The 17828-nt window shown below is 35.9% G+C and overlaps 1 protein-coding gene across 6 annotated transcripts; it reads left to right on the top strand.

Annotated features, from left to right (window-relative positions):
- Window positions 1-275: 275 nt before the first annotated feature.
- Window positions 276-17146, top strand: LOC126726620 (probable LRR receptor-like serine/threonine-protein kinase At1g06840). 6 transcript variants are annotated; one of them, XM_050431926.1, is made up of 21 exons: window positions 276-379; window positions 480-673; window positions 1141-1291; window positions 1825-1896; window positions 2035-2106; window positions 2297-2440; window positions 2522-2593; window positions 2664-2735; window positions 2965-3039; window positions 3794-3862; window positions 4041-4109; window positions 4286-4363; window positions 4552-4638; window positions 4884-4958; window positions 5153-5658; window positions 7321-7515; window positions 8001-8284; window positions 9380-9431; window positions 9671-9921; window positions 16161-16295; window positions 16694-17146. In XM_050431926.1, exons 2-21 carry the CDS (start codon window positions 565-567, stop codon window positions 17042-17044), a joined length of 2919 nt encoding a protein of 972 aa, XP_050287883.1. In that variant the 5' UTR covers window positions 276-379; window positions 480-564; the 3' UTR covers window positions 17045-17146. The 6 variants fall into 6 exon arrangements, with proteins under 6 accessions (XP_050287883.1, XP_050287894.1, XP_050287865.1 ...); XM_050431937.1 differs by having other exon boundaries at window positions 276-393; window positions 7321-7479; XM_050431908.1 differs by having other exon boundaries at window positions 276-393.
- Window positions 17147-17828: the final 682 nt, after the last annotated feature.

Below are 17828 nucleotides of genomic sequence, written 5' to 3'. Positions count from 1 at the left end.
TATCAGTTTCAGTATCAGTCTCAGTCTCTCAGTCTTGGTCTCTGAAAGTGATGGATGTGATCACCATCAACGAGACAACTATTGTCATAGCGAGAGGTCACAAAGAGACAACTATTGTCAAAGTCTTTTGTCTTACTTTTCAATCTTTCCTTTTTATGGTTCATATTTAATTACAGCGACTTATATCCACTTGCATCAATCTGATATTTTGTTTTTCAACTGTTCAATCTTATTCATGTAACTGGTATGGATATATACCTCTCTTTCTCTATTGGGTAACCTTAATATGCACAATTTTGCTGTAAATTTGGCTGCTCTGTTTCTTTTCAATCTTGAGTGAATCACTTATTTTGTTCCCTAATAGTTGGAGATTTTTGCTGTACTTTACTCACTGTTGAGTTCTTTGATTATTCTTTTATTTACCTTACTTATTTTTGAATTTAATTACATGGGTTTTGATAGTTGTTTCTTATTATCAGGTGGGGTACTCTGATATTACCAAAATTTATAGTCTTTGGGTACTAAGAGGATTTTTAGATTTCTGGGGTTCCATGCATTAGTGGGATGTATCTGCAGTCAAGAGTTTGGACGTATGGATTATTTATGGTTGCATGCTTGTGTTGTTCTTCACTACTTATTGGAGCTTCAAATCCGGTTACCAACCCTGAAGAAGGTCATTTTGCTTTAGTTTGCTGTTCTTTTGCATTTCATGATTCACATGCTTCTTTTTGCAATTAAGTTATTTTGCATTGCGCTTGTGCTTTCTGAAAATTTATTCTTGAACTCTCTAAAAAGTCATTATATTAAAGACACTACAATATGCATGAAAAGCACAGAATAGTTAGAAAGTACAAAAAGAGGAAAGAAAAAAGCAGACAGCTAATTACAAAAAAGAAGAGAGCTAATGAACAAAGGGATGGAGTCACAAGATGCGAGTCCCCAAGCAAATTTTATTGTAACTTCACATATCAAATATTCACTTCCCGAAGTTGGGAGTGGTTATTGTTGCATATAGTTGAGCTGTAGTCGTTATTTGATTCATTGATTGTCTGTGCTCAAAACTTGAGGCTACTCCCTGATACTAGAATTATAGAAACACAAGGATCAGCAAAGATGTTTAACTTTTGTCTTAATTTGCAGTGAAGGCTTTGTGGGCCATCAAGAGCAGTTTGATAGATCCTTGTGGGAATCTGAGTGATTGGGATCAAGGAGACCCATGTACATCAAATTGGACAGGGGTTTTTTGCTACAATACAACATTAAACAATGGACATCTACATGTTCAACGATTGTACGAATTTAACCTTTCCTAATTTTTATTTCTATCAGAGAGCATTATTGACATGAATAATGTTGCATATTTTAGAACACTTTTTTCTTACTTTGTTTCTTTTGTCCCCCTCATATGATGAGATGTAAATTATTCCACTTTTATATCTACTCATTTATGGATGCAGCAGGGCACAACCTTCCTTAATTATGTAGTTCATTTGAGATTAAAAGAAATTGATTGGGCTAGGATCTATTGTCCACGTATTTCCCAATGATTGCTAGCATCTCCTAATGGGTTTAAAATTTATCTTCATGATCTTTTCATTTGTTAAAGAAATTAACAAATATTGATATATTATAATTTATTGGCTACAAACACATTGTTATCTAATGCCTAGCATTATCTTAGCTTTAGACGCTAGTCACAGGTGCACATATAAGGCTATCAAGCTTTGATTCGATGAAACTTGGCTATTAATTGCATGTAGGCTTTTCTTATGAAGACTTAGCAATGGGGCTTTAATGATATTGTTTTGGGCTGCTTCTCTGCAGGCTACTACTACGTATGAATTTGTCAGGAAATTTATCACCACAGCTTGGTCGCTTATCAAAGTTGAAAATATTGTAAGGCAAAGGATATCAGAAGGATGATTTTTGTGATACAAATATTGTTATCTGAATCACTCAATACTCTAGAATCCCATGGCAGCATTGGATTTACTTATGTTCCTGATATATTTTTCTCTATCTACTCTATTTAAGGGGTTTTATGTGGAACAACATCAGTGGGAGTATACCGAAGGAGATAGGCAGTATTGCCTCTCTGGAACTCTTGTAAGTTGAGCAGCTTCTATGTTGAATTATGCTGATATGCTACTATTTCATGTATTTAAAGTCGTTGAGTTTTAAATAATATAGGAGATAATCCTTATGTCTTTTTTACGTTCTATGTCAGCATTTTTCTGAATATTTTGTGTAAATTTGCTTTGTCTCTAATTCTATATGTGGTATTCTGTTTTTCCAGGCTTCTAAATGGAAACCAATTAACTGGTTCCTTACCAGAAGAGCTTGGTTATCTTCCAAACTTGGACAGAATACAAATTGACCAAAACCAAATATCGGGGCCACTACCTAAATCATTTGCAAACTTGAATAAAACGAAGCACTTGTGAGTGTGTTCCTGATGCTATACTGTCTAAAATCATTTCTATAATGACTAACCCTTTTACTTATCTTTTTTAATGAGCAGTCACATGAACAACAATTTGATTAGTGGGCAAATCCCGCCTGAGTTATCTAGATTACCAAGTCTTGTTCACTTGTAAGTATTTGGTCATATTCTTAAATTTCATGAGTCATCTGTGAGATAAGTGACCATCTTCAACTTGCAGCCTTCTCGATAATAACAACTTATCAGGGTATCTTCCAGAAGAGTTCTTCAAACTGCCAAAATTAGAGATACTGTATGGTTTCTACTTTCCTAGAACATAAATATATTTATGTTTATACATAGATGTCTTTACATGCAAAATTTATGGTTTTTTATTTTTATTTTTATTTTATTTTTTATAATTTTATAATTTTCATCTTTAACATGGCTATAATTTTTTGGACTTTCCTTTTTCTATTGTAATATTACTCAAGCAATCTTTTTTCAAGTTTCTTAGTACTTTCATTTTCTTTATTTTGCAGTCAATTGGACAACAATAACTTCAATGGGACTAGAATTCCTGCTAATTATAGCAAAATGCCTAAATTGCTGAAGTTGTAAGTTCATATTATTATTGTATGTTTGTAACTAGGTTCCAAAAGTAAAGGCAGAGCAAGGTTCTAGCCTTGTAATGTAAGGCTGAAATTTTTTTTTTTTGGGCTCAATGATTAAATAAGCTAGTCCCCCCCCCCCCCCCCCCCCCTAAAATGAAAACCTGAAATAAAGAGGAAAATACTAGGAAAATAAGAAGTAATATAAGATATAGTGGTTTACATTTTGTTGGGAAAATGCATAAATTATACCAACATTGTTTGAAAGCAAATACATTTTTAATTGGTAAGTGACACTAACACATGCACTCACTTAGTCTTGAATCCATGACCTCACCTTCCATCCCATTTATTATGGGAGAAGGAAGTGCTAGTTGAGCTATAGATCATTGGGAATTGAAAAGGAATACAAGTGGGAAGTTACTCAACTTAGAAGAGTTGTCGGTTTTAATTTAAGTAAGGTGCCATGAGGTATTTAATTGCATTTTTCTGAGATTTCAAGGCTACTGGTACACTGAACAAGTCAGGATTTCCTTGATTAATCCTTTACCATTTGATGTTCCATATTATTTTTATGTAGTCTGCTCAAGTTTTAAAGAACCTAGATTATCTTAATCAGTCATCACAATCCTTTCATGTTCTTAAAAGGTTTACACACTTACAAGTTACAAGATGGCAATCAAAAAGTATACAAATTCACATGCTGCTTGATATTTCATGGCAAGATTGATAATATTTGTGTTTTGGTTGGATTTTCTAGGAGCCTTAGGAACTGCAGTCTACAAGGACCAATTCCTGATTTTAGCCAAATACGAAGCCTCCTTTATTTGTAAGTTACTTTATTATTTTTTTTCCCCTTTGTAGAATCATTTTATGATGACCAAGTATGTTTTTAAATCAGAAAAAATAAATGCCCCTGGCTTAATAAAATTTTCTCTTTTCTCTGTCAAAACTACTCCACGAGCTACTTATACTTTCTTTTATGTTTTACTTTATATAAATTTCAGAGACCTCAGTTCAAATCAGCTAAATGGAACCATACCTCCAAATAGGTTTTCTGAAAATATCACGACTATGTAAGATTCTCCATCTTCTGAATGTGATGTCATCATATTTTTTTGTTTATTTATTTTTGCATTTGAATTTAATATCCATATATTGCGAAATATTTACAGACATGTCTGTCAATTTTTAAAGATAATTTATAGCAGAAATTCCCTTGACTTATGTTGTCAATTGTTTGAGCGCTCAGCTTGTTATCCCACAACCATCTTACGGGAGCAATTCCCTCCAACTTTTCGATTTCAGTTCTTCCTGATCTTCAAAGGCTGTGAGTCCCTCCTTTTGTGTTTACTTCTATAATTCAATGTTTTTGTAAATTTTTCCGTATAAATCTAATTTTGAGATTCCATTTATCTCAACCATTAAATTTTAAATTTATTAGTTAATTTCTATAAATAAATTAAATTGTTAATAAAATAATTGGATTTTTATTTGGTAAATTATTCCCCATTTCAGGTCAATTGCAAACAATTTTTTGAACGGCTCTGTTCCATCCTTGATTTGGCAAAATTGGACTTCCAATGGAATGGGGAAACTTACCGTGTAAGACCTGAGTGACAATGTTGCTATCCCTTGGTTAAAGTGACATCATCTTTTGGCATGAGTGTGTGTGTGTCCGTTCATGCTCTCAAGCATCTTTTTCTTTTAATGGTGAAAAATCAATTAATGCCTTCTTCTGAGTACAGAATTTTGTAAAATTAAAAGGTATAATCTTCTGGGTTAACTTTATAAATTTACTCTCATACTAGACTTTCTAAACTATTGCTTTTGGCTCTTTGTTATTGCAGGGAGTTGCAGTATAATAAACTTTCAGATGTAACATTTACAAGCAACTCTAATATACCTCCAAATGTCACTGTCGGGTTTGCTTCTATGCCTCCTTCTAAATTTTCACTTTCTAATTAGTTTCATATAGAGCGTCTTTTGTAATGAAATGCATCTTCAAAATGTGAATACTTGATTTAGAGATTTTGGATGTGATCTTTTTAATTTTAGTTTTGCAAGGTGTAACACACATAGCACATTGATGTGATGAAGTCTCATTTTTAACTGTCAGCCTTAAAGGGAATCCCTTATGCTGGAACTCCAACCTATCCCGGTTTTGTGAATCTGAAACAGAGGATAAAAATTACAGTCAGAATTCAACAAACACCACTTCTGTTTGTCCAGCTCAAGCATGCCCAACCCCTTACGAATATTCCCCTACATCTCCAATAGCTTGTTTCTGTGCTCTTCCTTTGTTTGTTGGATATCGGCTGAAAAGTCCTGGATTCTCAGATTTTCGTCCGTATAGATATGAATTTGAGGTGTTCCTGACTTCTCGTCTTGAGTTGTCTCTTTATCAGCTGTACATTGATTCATTTACATGGGAAGAAGGACCTCGACTGGGAATGCATTTGAAGTTTTTTCCTGTATATGATGCTGAAAACAACACACGTGTCTTCAATAGGAGTGAGATTCAGCGAATCTTTGATATATTCACATCATGGAAAATTCATAATCCTGACATGTTTGGACCTTATGAATTTATCAGCATCTCTCTACTGGGCTTCCATAAAGATGGTTTGTCTCAAAACCCTTATCTGATATATTTTTGCGATAAAGCTTTCTTGATGTGGGAACTAATGCTTATTTATCAGTTGAAGAATGTAGAACTTTCTTCTCTAATTCATTTGACGTATACAATGAAGTCCAATATACTTAAAAGACAATATTAGGCTTATGGCATTATTCTCTGTTATTATTTTGTGTTCATATTCTGAGTTACATGTTATATGTACCCACACATTTAAGTGGAGAGTACCTTTTCTTTTCCTGCCAACAACGTTGAAGAAAGGCTTGATCTACGCAATTTAATGCTTTCACCATGGCAATGCTATGTTCAGCTGTATGAACAGATACAGTTGTACCGCTGTGATCCAGCACATAAGTGAATAACTGCAATGCTAAGTTCAAGTTGACTTTTAATGTTCTGGAAAATTAAGTTGTGTTTTATATTGATCAAGAAGGCAGCTTCATATTCACACCCTCTCACTTATGACTTGACCCCAAGGATAGATGAACTATGTCTTAGTCACATCTTCCCTTCTTTCATGTATTAATATATGAGATTGAATGCTTGAAAATGCGTTAAAAACACAAGAGCCATTTAGACCCTCAAATTAAAGTTACGGCTCGATAGATTTTACACTAACTTAATTCTAAGTGTGGAATATTGTAAATGCGAGCGGATAAACAAACAAGCTACTCTAACAAATATTCATATAACCACAACAGTAAAATGAAATGTAAAAGAATAAGGAAGAAGAATGCAAACACAGATAACACACCGATGTGTTATCGAAGAGGAAACCAAAAAACTCGGCGAAAAACTTCTCCGCCGCCCTCAAACGGTAATCGATCCACTAAACAATCAGTTAGGATACATGGGTTAGCAAGAGACCTTTTAAGCCTAATCTACCCCCTGTACCTAAGCCCTCCAAACTCCTTCTCCAACAAGGCTTCTTGGAATCGTGTCTTGTCTAGCTTTCCAGATCCTGGAACAAGCTTCGTGTTGCATCTGCCATTCTTAGCTTCTTCCAATGCTTCCCAACAGCACCAAACTATCACTTGATACTCTGAAAGGGTGTGGTAAGTGTTTGGGCTATCAACCTCTCAATGGTATGGAAATAAAAAGGTAGGAGTTGAGGAAAATCCACAAGCAATTGTGTAGAGAATTGTGGGTATAACAATCTCTAACTCTCAAGGTGTTTGGCTAGGGTTTTCTCTTAGAAGCACTTCTTAACAGTTGTGGGTAATGTGGTATAAATAGTGTAGGCACAGAAAGTAAGTATCAGAATTGACAATCTAGCAAAACAGAATGTCTCGCGGGTGTCTCGTGGGAAGGCCTTACCCGCAAGATACTCGCAAGACACATGACTCTTTATATTCCAGTATGTGCAAGTCACATGAGTCACTTCCGGGATGCTTAGTCGCGAGATACCCGCGAAAACTCTTTAGTCTTCAATTGCTTGAGTCTTCACACTCTCTCTCTCTATCACACAACCCTTACAATCAAATTCCACAATAAATACAGGGTACAAAAGATTGAATAGAATTACAATTAAATTTGGCACGGAATTAAAGTCAACAAAACACATAGTTGTAAATCACAACTTTATAGAGATGAATATTGTTGCGTGGTTTTGATTTTGTTTGTGCTCATTGTTCTCACCAATGTCACAGATGGTGCCAACTCTCCAAGTTCTGGTTTAAGCAAAGGCACACTGGTTGGCCTAGTACTGGGGACTATTGCAATTGCAGTTACATTGTCTGCAGTTGTTACTCTATTGATAATGAGAAGGCGTGTGGGGAAGTACCACTCACATTCGAGAAGACGTCGTTGTGAGTATCTTATGTTTGTGAAGTTAAGGTTTTCAGGTATATTTGTCGTGATTTTTTACTTTGCATTCTACATCCTGATTAGGCCTGTCAATTGGGCCAGGCTGATACTAGTCCAATTATAAAGGCCTCAGCCTGTTTGGTCAATATCTTAGCCGTATCTCAGCTAAGCTAATGCTATAGAGCATACTTTAGCCAAGTTTGGACTGGCCTGTTATTGGAAGCATCATTTAAAGATGAATAAAAAATCCCAGCAAAAAAAAAAAAAGATGAATAAAAAATACCATAAGACCTGGTTGCATACTGGCTCAAACCATATCTAAGTTGAAGAACAAACAGTCAGCAACAATTTTAACAATGTTGTTGGCTTGTAAGTGTGTATGTGCTTATAAGTATAAATAAAACGTTCTGATAATCAGTGCATAATTTTGTTAGGTATTTTATAACAAATGGCACTGCATCTTTTTGTGCATCACCTATCACTATGTTTTTATTTTAACATTGGACCTATATTTAATATGCAGCGTCTACAACCTCCATAAAAATTGATGATGTGAAGGATTTCACTTATAGAGAAATGGCTGTGGCTACAAACAGCTTTGACAAGTCCACTCAGGTTGGCGAAGGAGGGTATGGTAAAGTTTATAAAGGCGTTCTAGTTGATGGGACAGTTGTGGCCATAAAACGTGCACGAGAGGGATCCCTGCAGGGTGAAAAGGAGTTCTTGACAGAGATAGAATTTATGTCAAGGTTACATCATCGAAACCTTGTGTCTTTGATTGGATATTGTGATGAAGAAGGTGAACAGGTACTTTTTCTCATCTTGATTATATATACACACACATAGGGTTAGTATCAAATTACACCTTGTGTAGTTTTAAGTAATATTACCACCTAAGAATTTTTTATTGAATGAATATTTTGGAAATCCTACCATTAGATTATATGTTCTCTATATTCTTAACACACACGTCAATTTTTTAGTGAATTTGGATATTGTTTACCATTTGATCCATAAACTAATCTTTAATATATAATTTAAAAATACAAAAACTTGAGATTTAAACATTTATAGACGAGAGAGTTGTTGATCTTAAATCATCTTGAAATTTTGCAATTACAAAGGGTATAAAAAGAAAACCTAATCCAATAGTGGACTTATCAAAATTTGCATACAATAAAAAAATATTCAATACTGTAACATTGTTTATAGTTACACTAAGTGTAAATTAAACCCAACCCTATATATATAATCAATAAAAGATTGGATTATCCATCAATCTCATTATTGGACACAAAAGGAGATGATTCACATCAACTTAGGAATTTGATGCAAATAAACTAAATGAAAATGAAAGCTGTAAGAGTTTAATAATAAAATTTTTAAAATTTTTAAAAAGAAAGAAATATGTAAAACCATGTATGTAGCTGATTTGAACAGTTGCTAAGAGCCATATACCTCAATTGACATCTCTTTGTGTTTTCAATAGAAACATTTAGGTTTCAAATCCCCCCTCCCCCATTGTATCTATCAAATTATCAACAACGGTATATAGCTTCTTTGAATAGTTGCAAACAATGGAAGAAGTCAAATTCAATCTAGAGATATTACAGAGAAGATTCTACCAAGTTTGTTGCTTAATAATGTAGAAGCATATACAGAGTTCTTCATAAATAAAGGATTATTTAGGCTTTAGGAAATGCATTAAAACTTACATATCTCCTTTCTCAATGAAATCGAGACTATAGTTTTTCATATATTTCTTCATGAGCAGTGTTTCTTCTCCTGCAAAATTGTGTGGCTTTAACACCTAGGGACTAGATTTTCTTGCTCTCTATTGCTTAATTTGTTTTGAAATTTTTTTTTGGGAAGAGATTCATGTATGTATTGTTTTGCATGCAGATGTTGGTCTATGAGTTTATGTCAAATGGTACTCTAAGGGATCACCTTTTTGGTACACCTTATATTCATTCTTTAAGCTTTCCTTTTATTGATCTCACTATAGGATTTTCTGGGTGTTCCTCATTGAGTATGAATGCGAGTAAAATTGCAATTTATAACTTGCAACAGTTCACTTCCCCCCCCCCCCCCCCACAGTTTACTGTCTATTTTGTAGTTAAACATAACTATTTTACCATTCAAATTCTACATCCCATTCTAATGAGCTTATTAGGGGTCATGTGTGCTATACAGCTAAGTGTAATGAACCTCTGAGTTTTGCTATGAGATTGAGAATTGCCCTGGGATCGGCTAAGGGCATTCTCTACCTACATACTGAAGCCAATCCTCCAATATTTCACCGAGATATCAAGGCTAGCAACATATTATTGGACTCTAAGTATATGGCAAAAGTTGCTGATTTTGGACTTTCGCGACTTGCACCACTTCCGAATATTGAAGGGATAGTGCCTACTCATGTATCCACAGTTGTGAAGGGAACACCGGTAAGTCTCTCTCTCTCTCTCTCTCTCTCTCTTTTTAATTATAGAAAAAAGGTGACCAGTAAGATGCTTATAGTTGATGTTCAACCAATAGAATTATGAACTTCATGTGTCTAGGTTGATGAGTGAATTCTTCCCCCCTTGTATCACTGATTTTGTTATTAGTGTTCTCCAGCTACAGCACCAAGTGCTGCATGTTAAGTGTGTAAGGTTGAATTTAATCAATCATCTTGTTGGCTTTATTTCGTGCCAAATTTGCTTGTAATTCAGCAATTAGTAACCCTGTATTTAAGTGAGTTTGTTGTAAGGGTAGTGAGTGAGATAGAGTGATTGAATGCTCAAGAGTGTGCAAGAAAACAAAGTCTCGCGGCTTGATCTAGCTGGTGACTCGCGGCTGCAAGCCGCCAGAAGCAGCACACATGCCAAGCATGCCAGAAGTCGAAGCGTCATGCTAGCTGGAGCACTACAGGACAAAATAGGACAACTGACCGTTCTGTTATCGCGCGGCTGGATCTCGCGACTTAGTTAAGCCGCGAGCCACCCCTGTTTTGAAAAACTTGACGTTCCACATTCTTCTCTCACCCTAGTATAAATACCCCTTATACCCACAAAAGAAAGAGAGCTTCCAGAGAGAATTTTGAGAGAGAAACCCTAGAGTAAAACAAGATTGATTTATCTACAATCTTTACATAAGAGTCTCTTCAAATTCCTCAACTCTCTTCCTCTCCATTGTTAAACCCTTGAGAGGCATTCTACCAAAACCTGTTCTCACCATATCCATTACTATGAGAAGGCTGTTTGGTGTTCTGAGAAGCAGTTAGGAAGGAACCAATCTACATTGGTTGATGCTATGGTCAAGTAGTAGAATCTGGGAGGCTAGAAAAGAAATAGGTTCGGTGTAACCTTGTTGGAGTAAGAAACTTGGAGGGCTTAGGTGCACTGGGTAGATTAGGCTTGGAGGGTCTATTGTTGTCCATGTATCCCAACTACATTTTCTAGTGGATTGTTTACCGCTTGGAGGGCGGCGGAGAGGTTTTACGCCGAGGGCTTCGGTTTCCTCTTCGATAACACATCGCGTGTTGTCATTGTGTTTGCATTTTCCTTCCCTTTTATCTTTGCCTTTTATTATTTGCTGTGGGTTGTGATTTTAAATTGGCTTAGATTGTTTTCCAATTCTGTTTTATAGTTTTTGTTCATTTTCCGTACACTAGTTGTTTGACATAAAGCTTAAATTGGTTAATTTGTAAATTGGGGGTCTAAACGTTCAAGGGTGTTTTTACACTATTTGAACTTTCAATTGGTATCAGAGCGGGTACACTTCTAGTGGTTTCATTACCATAGTGTGATCCTTGACTCCTTATTGAGATGGATCGGTCTCAATCCCTAAATGCACCTCCATATTTTGATGGTAGTAATTATGCTTTTTGGAAGATTCGCATGAGAGTATTTCTATGTTCCATTGATGAACCTGTTTGGGATGCTGTTGAGATAGGTTGGACTAGACTTGAGGCAGCCAAATCCACATGGGATAAGGCAGCACTCGCCGCATCTAATGCTAACAGTAAAGCACTCAATGCTATTTTCTGTGGTGTGTCTCCAAATGAATTTCACAGGATCTCTCACATTACCATTGCCAAAGAAGCGTGGGAGATATTGGAGACCATTTATGAAGGCACGAAGAAAGTAAAAGATACCAAGCTACAGATGTTAACCACTCGGTTTGAGGAGCTAAAAATGAGTGAGGATGAGTCCTTTGACTCTTTCTATAGCAAGCTGAATGAGGTGATTGTAAGCAAGTTCAATCTGGGAGAGAAAACGGAGGATTCTAAAATTGTAAGGAAGATCCTTCGATCATTGCCGAAAAGTTTTCGTGCCAAAGTGACAGCGATTGAAGAGAGCAAGGACATTGATGACATCAAAGTCCAAGAGCTGGTTGGTTCTCTTCAGACTTATGAAATGTTGCTGCCCAATCAACGGAAGAGCAAATCTCTTGCTCTTAAGACCATTAATGAGAAGGTGGAAGTCCATGACTCATCGGAAGAAGATGTGGTTGACAAAGATGTTGCATACCTTGTAAAAAATTTTCGAAAATTCTTGAAATTCAAGAATAATGGCAAATTTGGTGATAAAGGAAAATTCCAAAGTTCAGAAAGGGATAAAAGAGAATTCAAAAAGAAAGATGGAAAAGAATCCCAATCTACACAAGGTGTCACTTGTTTTGAATGCAACGGGCATGGACACTTTAAGAAAGAATGTCTGAATTATTTGAAATCGAAAGGCAAAGTATATGCCACGACATTGAGTGACTCGGATTCATCCGACTCAGATTCTGAGGAAAGCTGTGATGGAGGGGAACTATTCAGCTTTTATGACTATTGCCTATGTTGAGTCTTCAGACGAGTTAAATTTGCTTCTACAAGAGCTTGGAGTACATAGTGATAAAGAATCATTTGGAGCTGTTGAGGAATCAGATGCAGAAGAAGATGAAAACACAGCCAATCTTCAAGACAATTATAACTCACTCCTAGAGAGGTCGGGTGAGTACACTAGGGTGGCAAAGGCAGCTGTGAGAAAGATGAAGAAGGCAAAGAAGGACTATAAAAGTCTCCTAATTCGCTATAAGGAGGCGAAATGTGAAATAGAAACACTGAACGGTGAGCTGTCAGAAACTTACACAAAAGTGAGATTTCTTGAGCAAGAGGTTGTGCAAGCAAATGCTAAAATAGAGAGGGTCACCACCAAGAAGCTAGATGATGTTATTTCATCTCAAAAGAGCTTTTCAGACAAATCCAGATTGGGATATACCGGAGGAAGTAGCTCATCTGGCAATATCACTAAAGAAGTGAAGTTTATACCGGCCAAAGAGCCAGTTGAAGTTGGCCCTACTGCTAAGAAGCCCAAGATAGAGGAGAAGAGGAACATGGAGAACGAACGATTGTTGAAACCACGTAATCAATCCGTGTGCAGGTCTGAATCCCGAGCCAAGTCTCGTCCACGACCACAAAGGGGTCCTAGATCAAACTATGTGTGTCATCATTGCGGACTTCAAGGGCATACTCGACCAAATTGTCAAAAGTTGAGAGTAATGAATAGTGCAACTCCCCAAAGGTCACGAGGACCTAGAAATGATAGGAGAAATTGGGCTGGTGAACCATTAAGAGATCAAAACGATGATCCCGGAATGATGAACATGATGAAGATGATTGGTGCATTCACCAACTGCTTGGAAAGCTTCACACGAAGGTTTGAAAGCCCTAACTCTCGTACCCAATCCTATAAGGAAATCACCCCAAACGCAAGTGACGTATGGGTGAAAAAGGTACTTATGCATAAGCATTACAACATGTCCATGCATCAATACTTCCTATGCTTTGTGACGGTGTTTGATTGTTTGCTTATTGATTATGTTGGTGGTTGTTTGTTTGTCTATTTGTGCATACTTTTGTTCTTTTTTGTTTTTGATCAATCTTTTTCTTCTTATGTGTCAAAAATCCAAAAATCACATAAAAAATAGAAAATCAAAAAGTTTGATTGACATTGTTGAGTTTTGTATCAAAACTTGTTTTGCCTTGTACCTTTGTGCTAATGGCTTTATGCATTTTCGAGCGTAACTTGTTTCTTTGCACTCTTATCATGGTGGAAGAAATCTTGAAATCTATGTGACTGTTGTAAATAGATCTTCAAACTTGTCATGAATGATTAGTGAATGGTTATGTTGATCTTGAGACAACTGGCCGTTCTGTTATTGCGCGGCTGGATCTTGCGACTCAGTCAAGCCGCGAGCCACCCCTGTTTTGAAAAACCTGACGTTTCACATTCTTCTCTCACCCCAGTATAAATACCCCTTATACCCACAAAAGAAAGAGAGCTTCCAAAGAGAATTTTGAGAGAGAAACCCTAGAGTAAAACAAGATTGATTCATCTACAATCTTTACATAAGAGTCTCTTCAAATTCCTCAACTCTCTTCCTCTCCATTGTTAAACCCTTGAGAGGCCTTCTACCAAAACCTGTTCCCACCATATCCATTACTGTGAGAGTGTTGTTTGGTGTTCTGGGAAGCAGTTAGGAAGGGACCAATCTACATTGGTTAATACTATGGTCAAGTAGCGGAATCCGGGAAGTTAGAAAAGAAATAGGTTCGACGCAACCTTGTTGGAGCAAGAAGCTTGGAGGGCTTAGGTGCACTGGGTAGATTAGGCTTGGAGGGTCTATTACTGTCCATGTATCTTAACTACATTTTCTAGTGAATTGTTTACCGCTTGGAGGGCGGTGGAGAGGTTTTACGCCGAGGGCTTCGGTTTCCTCTTCGATAACACATCGCGTGTTGTCCTTGTGTTTGCATCTTCCTTCCCTTTTATCTTTGCCTTTTATTATCTGCTGTGGGTTGTGATTTTAAATTGGCTTAGATTGTTTTCCAATTCTGTTTTATAGCTTTTGTTCATTTTCCGCACACTAGTTGTTTGACATAAAGCTTGAATTGGTTAATTTGTAAATTGGGAGTCTAAACGTTTAAGAGTGTTTTTATACTATTTGAACTTTCAAAGTGCATATAAGTTTTATATGTTTCAACATTTGATTCAGTCTAGCCTAGGATCCTAACCCTTGGAAAAACAATAAAAATTAATAGATAATGGTGTTGCCCATTTCCATTTTTGTTTAAGGGTTAATTGCAAAAAAAAAACCACCCTAACTATGGGGTACTTGCACACCACAAAGTTTGAAAATTTGCAATTAATTTTTTTTTTCTTTTTTTGAGATGGTTACAATATGCTACTAACCTTGTAGTTTGAACCCTTTTCCCCTAGACAAAGAGTACTTTGTGTATGGGGAGATGCCAATTAAGGTACATGGCTCTTGGCATTGCAATCAACATCCTAATTGAAACAATTGTGCCAATTTGCATCTTGTGATCCAAATGAGGGTTAAAGTTAATGGTCATGTGATTTGCATATGACCCCTAAAGTGTAAAAAGATGGATCTACCCTTTTTAGTAACTAAATTACTAAAATACCATTACTAACTTCACACTTGTTTGAAAAAGATAAAAATAAGGGAAAGGAAAGATAAAGTAGGAAAAACCCTAAGCTTCACCACCTAGAATATGCCTGAAAACCTTAGTCATCACCACCTAAGAGTGCCTGGAATCACCACCAAGTAAGAGAAACATTCTCTAATTAGAAAATTCTTATTCAAATTGTACTACTTTCCCAATTACAAGAGCCGCTATTTTAATAGTTGGCGTGGACACCAGAATTTTTTATTTAAGTTTTTTTGAGACACCAGATTTCAGACTTTTATTTGAATTTTGAATTAGTTTGGGCTTTATTGTGGTGGAGAATTTTATGGGATTTAATTGTGGGATTAGAACTTTCCATATTGATGTAATCCTAGAAGCACTTTCCCTCTTTTCTTTCTCCACTAACCCTAGGATCAAAATCACTTTCCCTCTTCCCCACCAACTCCAACCTCCAATCTGCTACCTTATGGCAAGGCTACTTCCATGGCACCACTTCCTCCAACATCTAAGTACACACCTACCTCTCCATCAAACTCATGTCCTTCCCCCCCCCCCCCCCTCTCTCTCTCTCTCTCCTAATAGGCATCTTTTGGGACCATATAATCTTTTCCATACGTCGTCTTCTGGCCATTGTAGTACTCAACGACACAGCCAACGCCTTTTCACTCTGCTTTCCCAATGTTGCCTCTATCCATTTGTTTTGCTATGTGTACCACTCGCTTGTTGCATCCACATACCTTGATTTGCCAACCCAATCGAACTCTAAGTTCACCTAGTCAAGCACATGAGAGTTTTTGAGTTTGAGATGTGTAAGTCACATGGACATTAAATTTGATCTTATTTGGATGGTGAAGCTACAGATTGGCACAATTGTTTTGATTAGGGTGTTGACTGCAAGTTTTTATTGGGGTGAAAACTATGTATCCCCATATATATATATATATATATATTGATAAGTAAGTTACACATATACCCGATGGGTCTTGATCCACAACCTTAGCCTCCATCCATAATGGGAGAAGGAAGTGTCAATTGAGCATAGTTTGGTGGTTTTTTTTTTTTTGCAATTAACCATTTGTTTAAATAATAAATTTATAAAACAATTTTTAAAATTAAATAAATAAATGTAACTCAAACTAGATGAAATAGACTTAATGGTATGTTGTTGGAGATTTAATTGATGCCTATTTCTATATTCTCTTATTCTCTGTATAAAATTTGCAGGGTTACCTAGATCCGGAGTATATGTTAACTCGTAAATTAACAGACAAGAGTGATGTTTATAGTCTTGGTGTTGTATTTCTTGAACTCTTGACTGGGATGCAACCAATCTCACGTGGCAAAAACATTGTTAGAGAGGTAAAACCTTAGACCTGTTTGCCTTGGATTTCATAGGGGGTTAATGTTACATCAAGCGCTTGTGTATGAAATGGAAATTGTTCTTTTGTAATTATAGGTGCAGGGTAAAGTTGATAGATTTCAGTTATTCTCTCTCTCTCTCTTCTTTTCCTCCTACCATATGTCATTTTATTCTAGATGTAAAGATGAGAGATATCCTAATTTGCATGTTTCAATTTTAACTTCAATAAAACATTGAAATCCTTTTAAAATTTTGGCTTTATGCGAAACATTCCTTGTATAACATTTATGATCATTTTGGCATAATGTTCATATTATTTGATCCTTTAGATACAATGGCTAAATTTGTGTAATAAATTGGTTTCTTATAATTTTTCTATGGTTTCTATTTATTTCAGGTTAATGTTGCATGTAAATCTGGTATGATCTTTTCAATCATTGATGAGAAAATGGGATCTTATCCTCCTAAATGTGTGGTGAAATTTTTGAATTTGGCTCTCAAGTGTTGCGAAGATGAGACAGATGCTAGACCTTCAATGGCAGAGGTGGTTCGTGAACTTGAAAGTATATGGCATATGATGCCTGATTCTGACATTGTAGTAGCAAATCCATTGGACACTAATGCTGAAAAGGTAGTGAGTACACCATCATCATCCTCTACGATGAAGGATCCTTATCCTTACGTGTCATCTGAGATATCTAACACTAAACTTGTTAGTGGAGCCGTTCCATCCATCACCCCTAGATAGAAAACATTTCGAAAATTAGGTTGTATCGAAACCTGAGATGCTATTATCTTGAAACTTGAAAATTTGAATTGGGAAATGATATTTACAATTATCTTGGTTGTAGATGTGTAAAGACTCTCACTCTTCGATCTTCAATACAACTAGTCGCTAACCCATGTGATGCACGGGGTAAACAATTAGTTTTTATTTCTTTGAAATTGAACCAAAAAATAGAACCGTACATATGTGAGGACAATGAAAATGATGTCAAATGTTATCATGATGAAGAAATTGGAAATTCACAACTACCTTAAATTTATAGAACAAAGATATTTATTTCACAGCATTATATTGAATGATTAAAACCCTTAAAAATGAGTGAGGAGGACAAAAACTTTTGCAAACCAAGAGTAATTTGGTAGAATTGTAAAGTAACACCCTCTTTTGTATGCAAACATATCTCCAAAGTACAAAGCATGTAATGGAACCATAGAACATGAAAATATATGTTCTTCTCACTAACATACAAATAGCTTAATTAAATTTATGACTAATCAACAACAGCATAGTGTGGAAATTGTTTACCAAAAAAAAAGAGGAATATCTAACGATCAAACATATGTATCTAATAATTCTAACCATAAAGCAACTACAACATGAGAATCTAGTTCAAAGTATTTAAACAATAACTAAATTTACAAATGCCCTTTATATATATTTATAGTGATAGTGTGATGCCCCACCAACAGTGATAGGGCCTCACCTATTCCACATATGCTCACTATCCATGGAGGTCTTCCTAGAA

This window comes from Quercus robur, chromosome 1, assembly GCF_932294415.1.
Source record: "Quercus robur chromosome 1, dhQueRobu3.1, whole genome shotgun sequence".
In the NCBI taxonomy this organism is placed as follows: Eukaryota; Viridiplantae; Streptophyta; class Magnoliopsida; order Fagales; family Fagaceae; genus Quercus; species Quercus robur.
Note: the sequence above shows the minus strand (reverse complement) of the source record. Positions and strands in the feature narration are given on the sequence as shown.

Bases quoted from the DNA above. Each gene is read 5' to 3' on its own strand.
- LOC126726620 (XM_050431926.1), top strand. From the start codon at position 565: ATGTATCTGCAGTCAAGAGTTTGGACGTATGGATTATTTATGGTTGCA. The intron at 9,432-9,670 runs GTACACCTTATA...TGTGCTATACAG, and splicing joins TCTAAGGGATCACCTTTTTG to CTAAGTGTAATGAACCTCTG. The intron at 9,922-16,160 runs GTAAGTCTCTCT...TAAAATTTGCAG, and splicing joins CAGTTGTGAAGGGAACACCG to GGTTACCTAGATCCGGAGTA.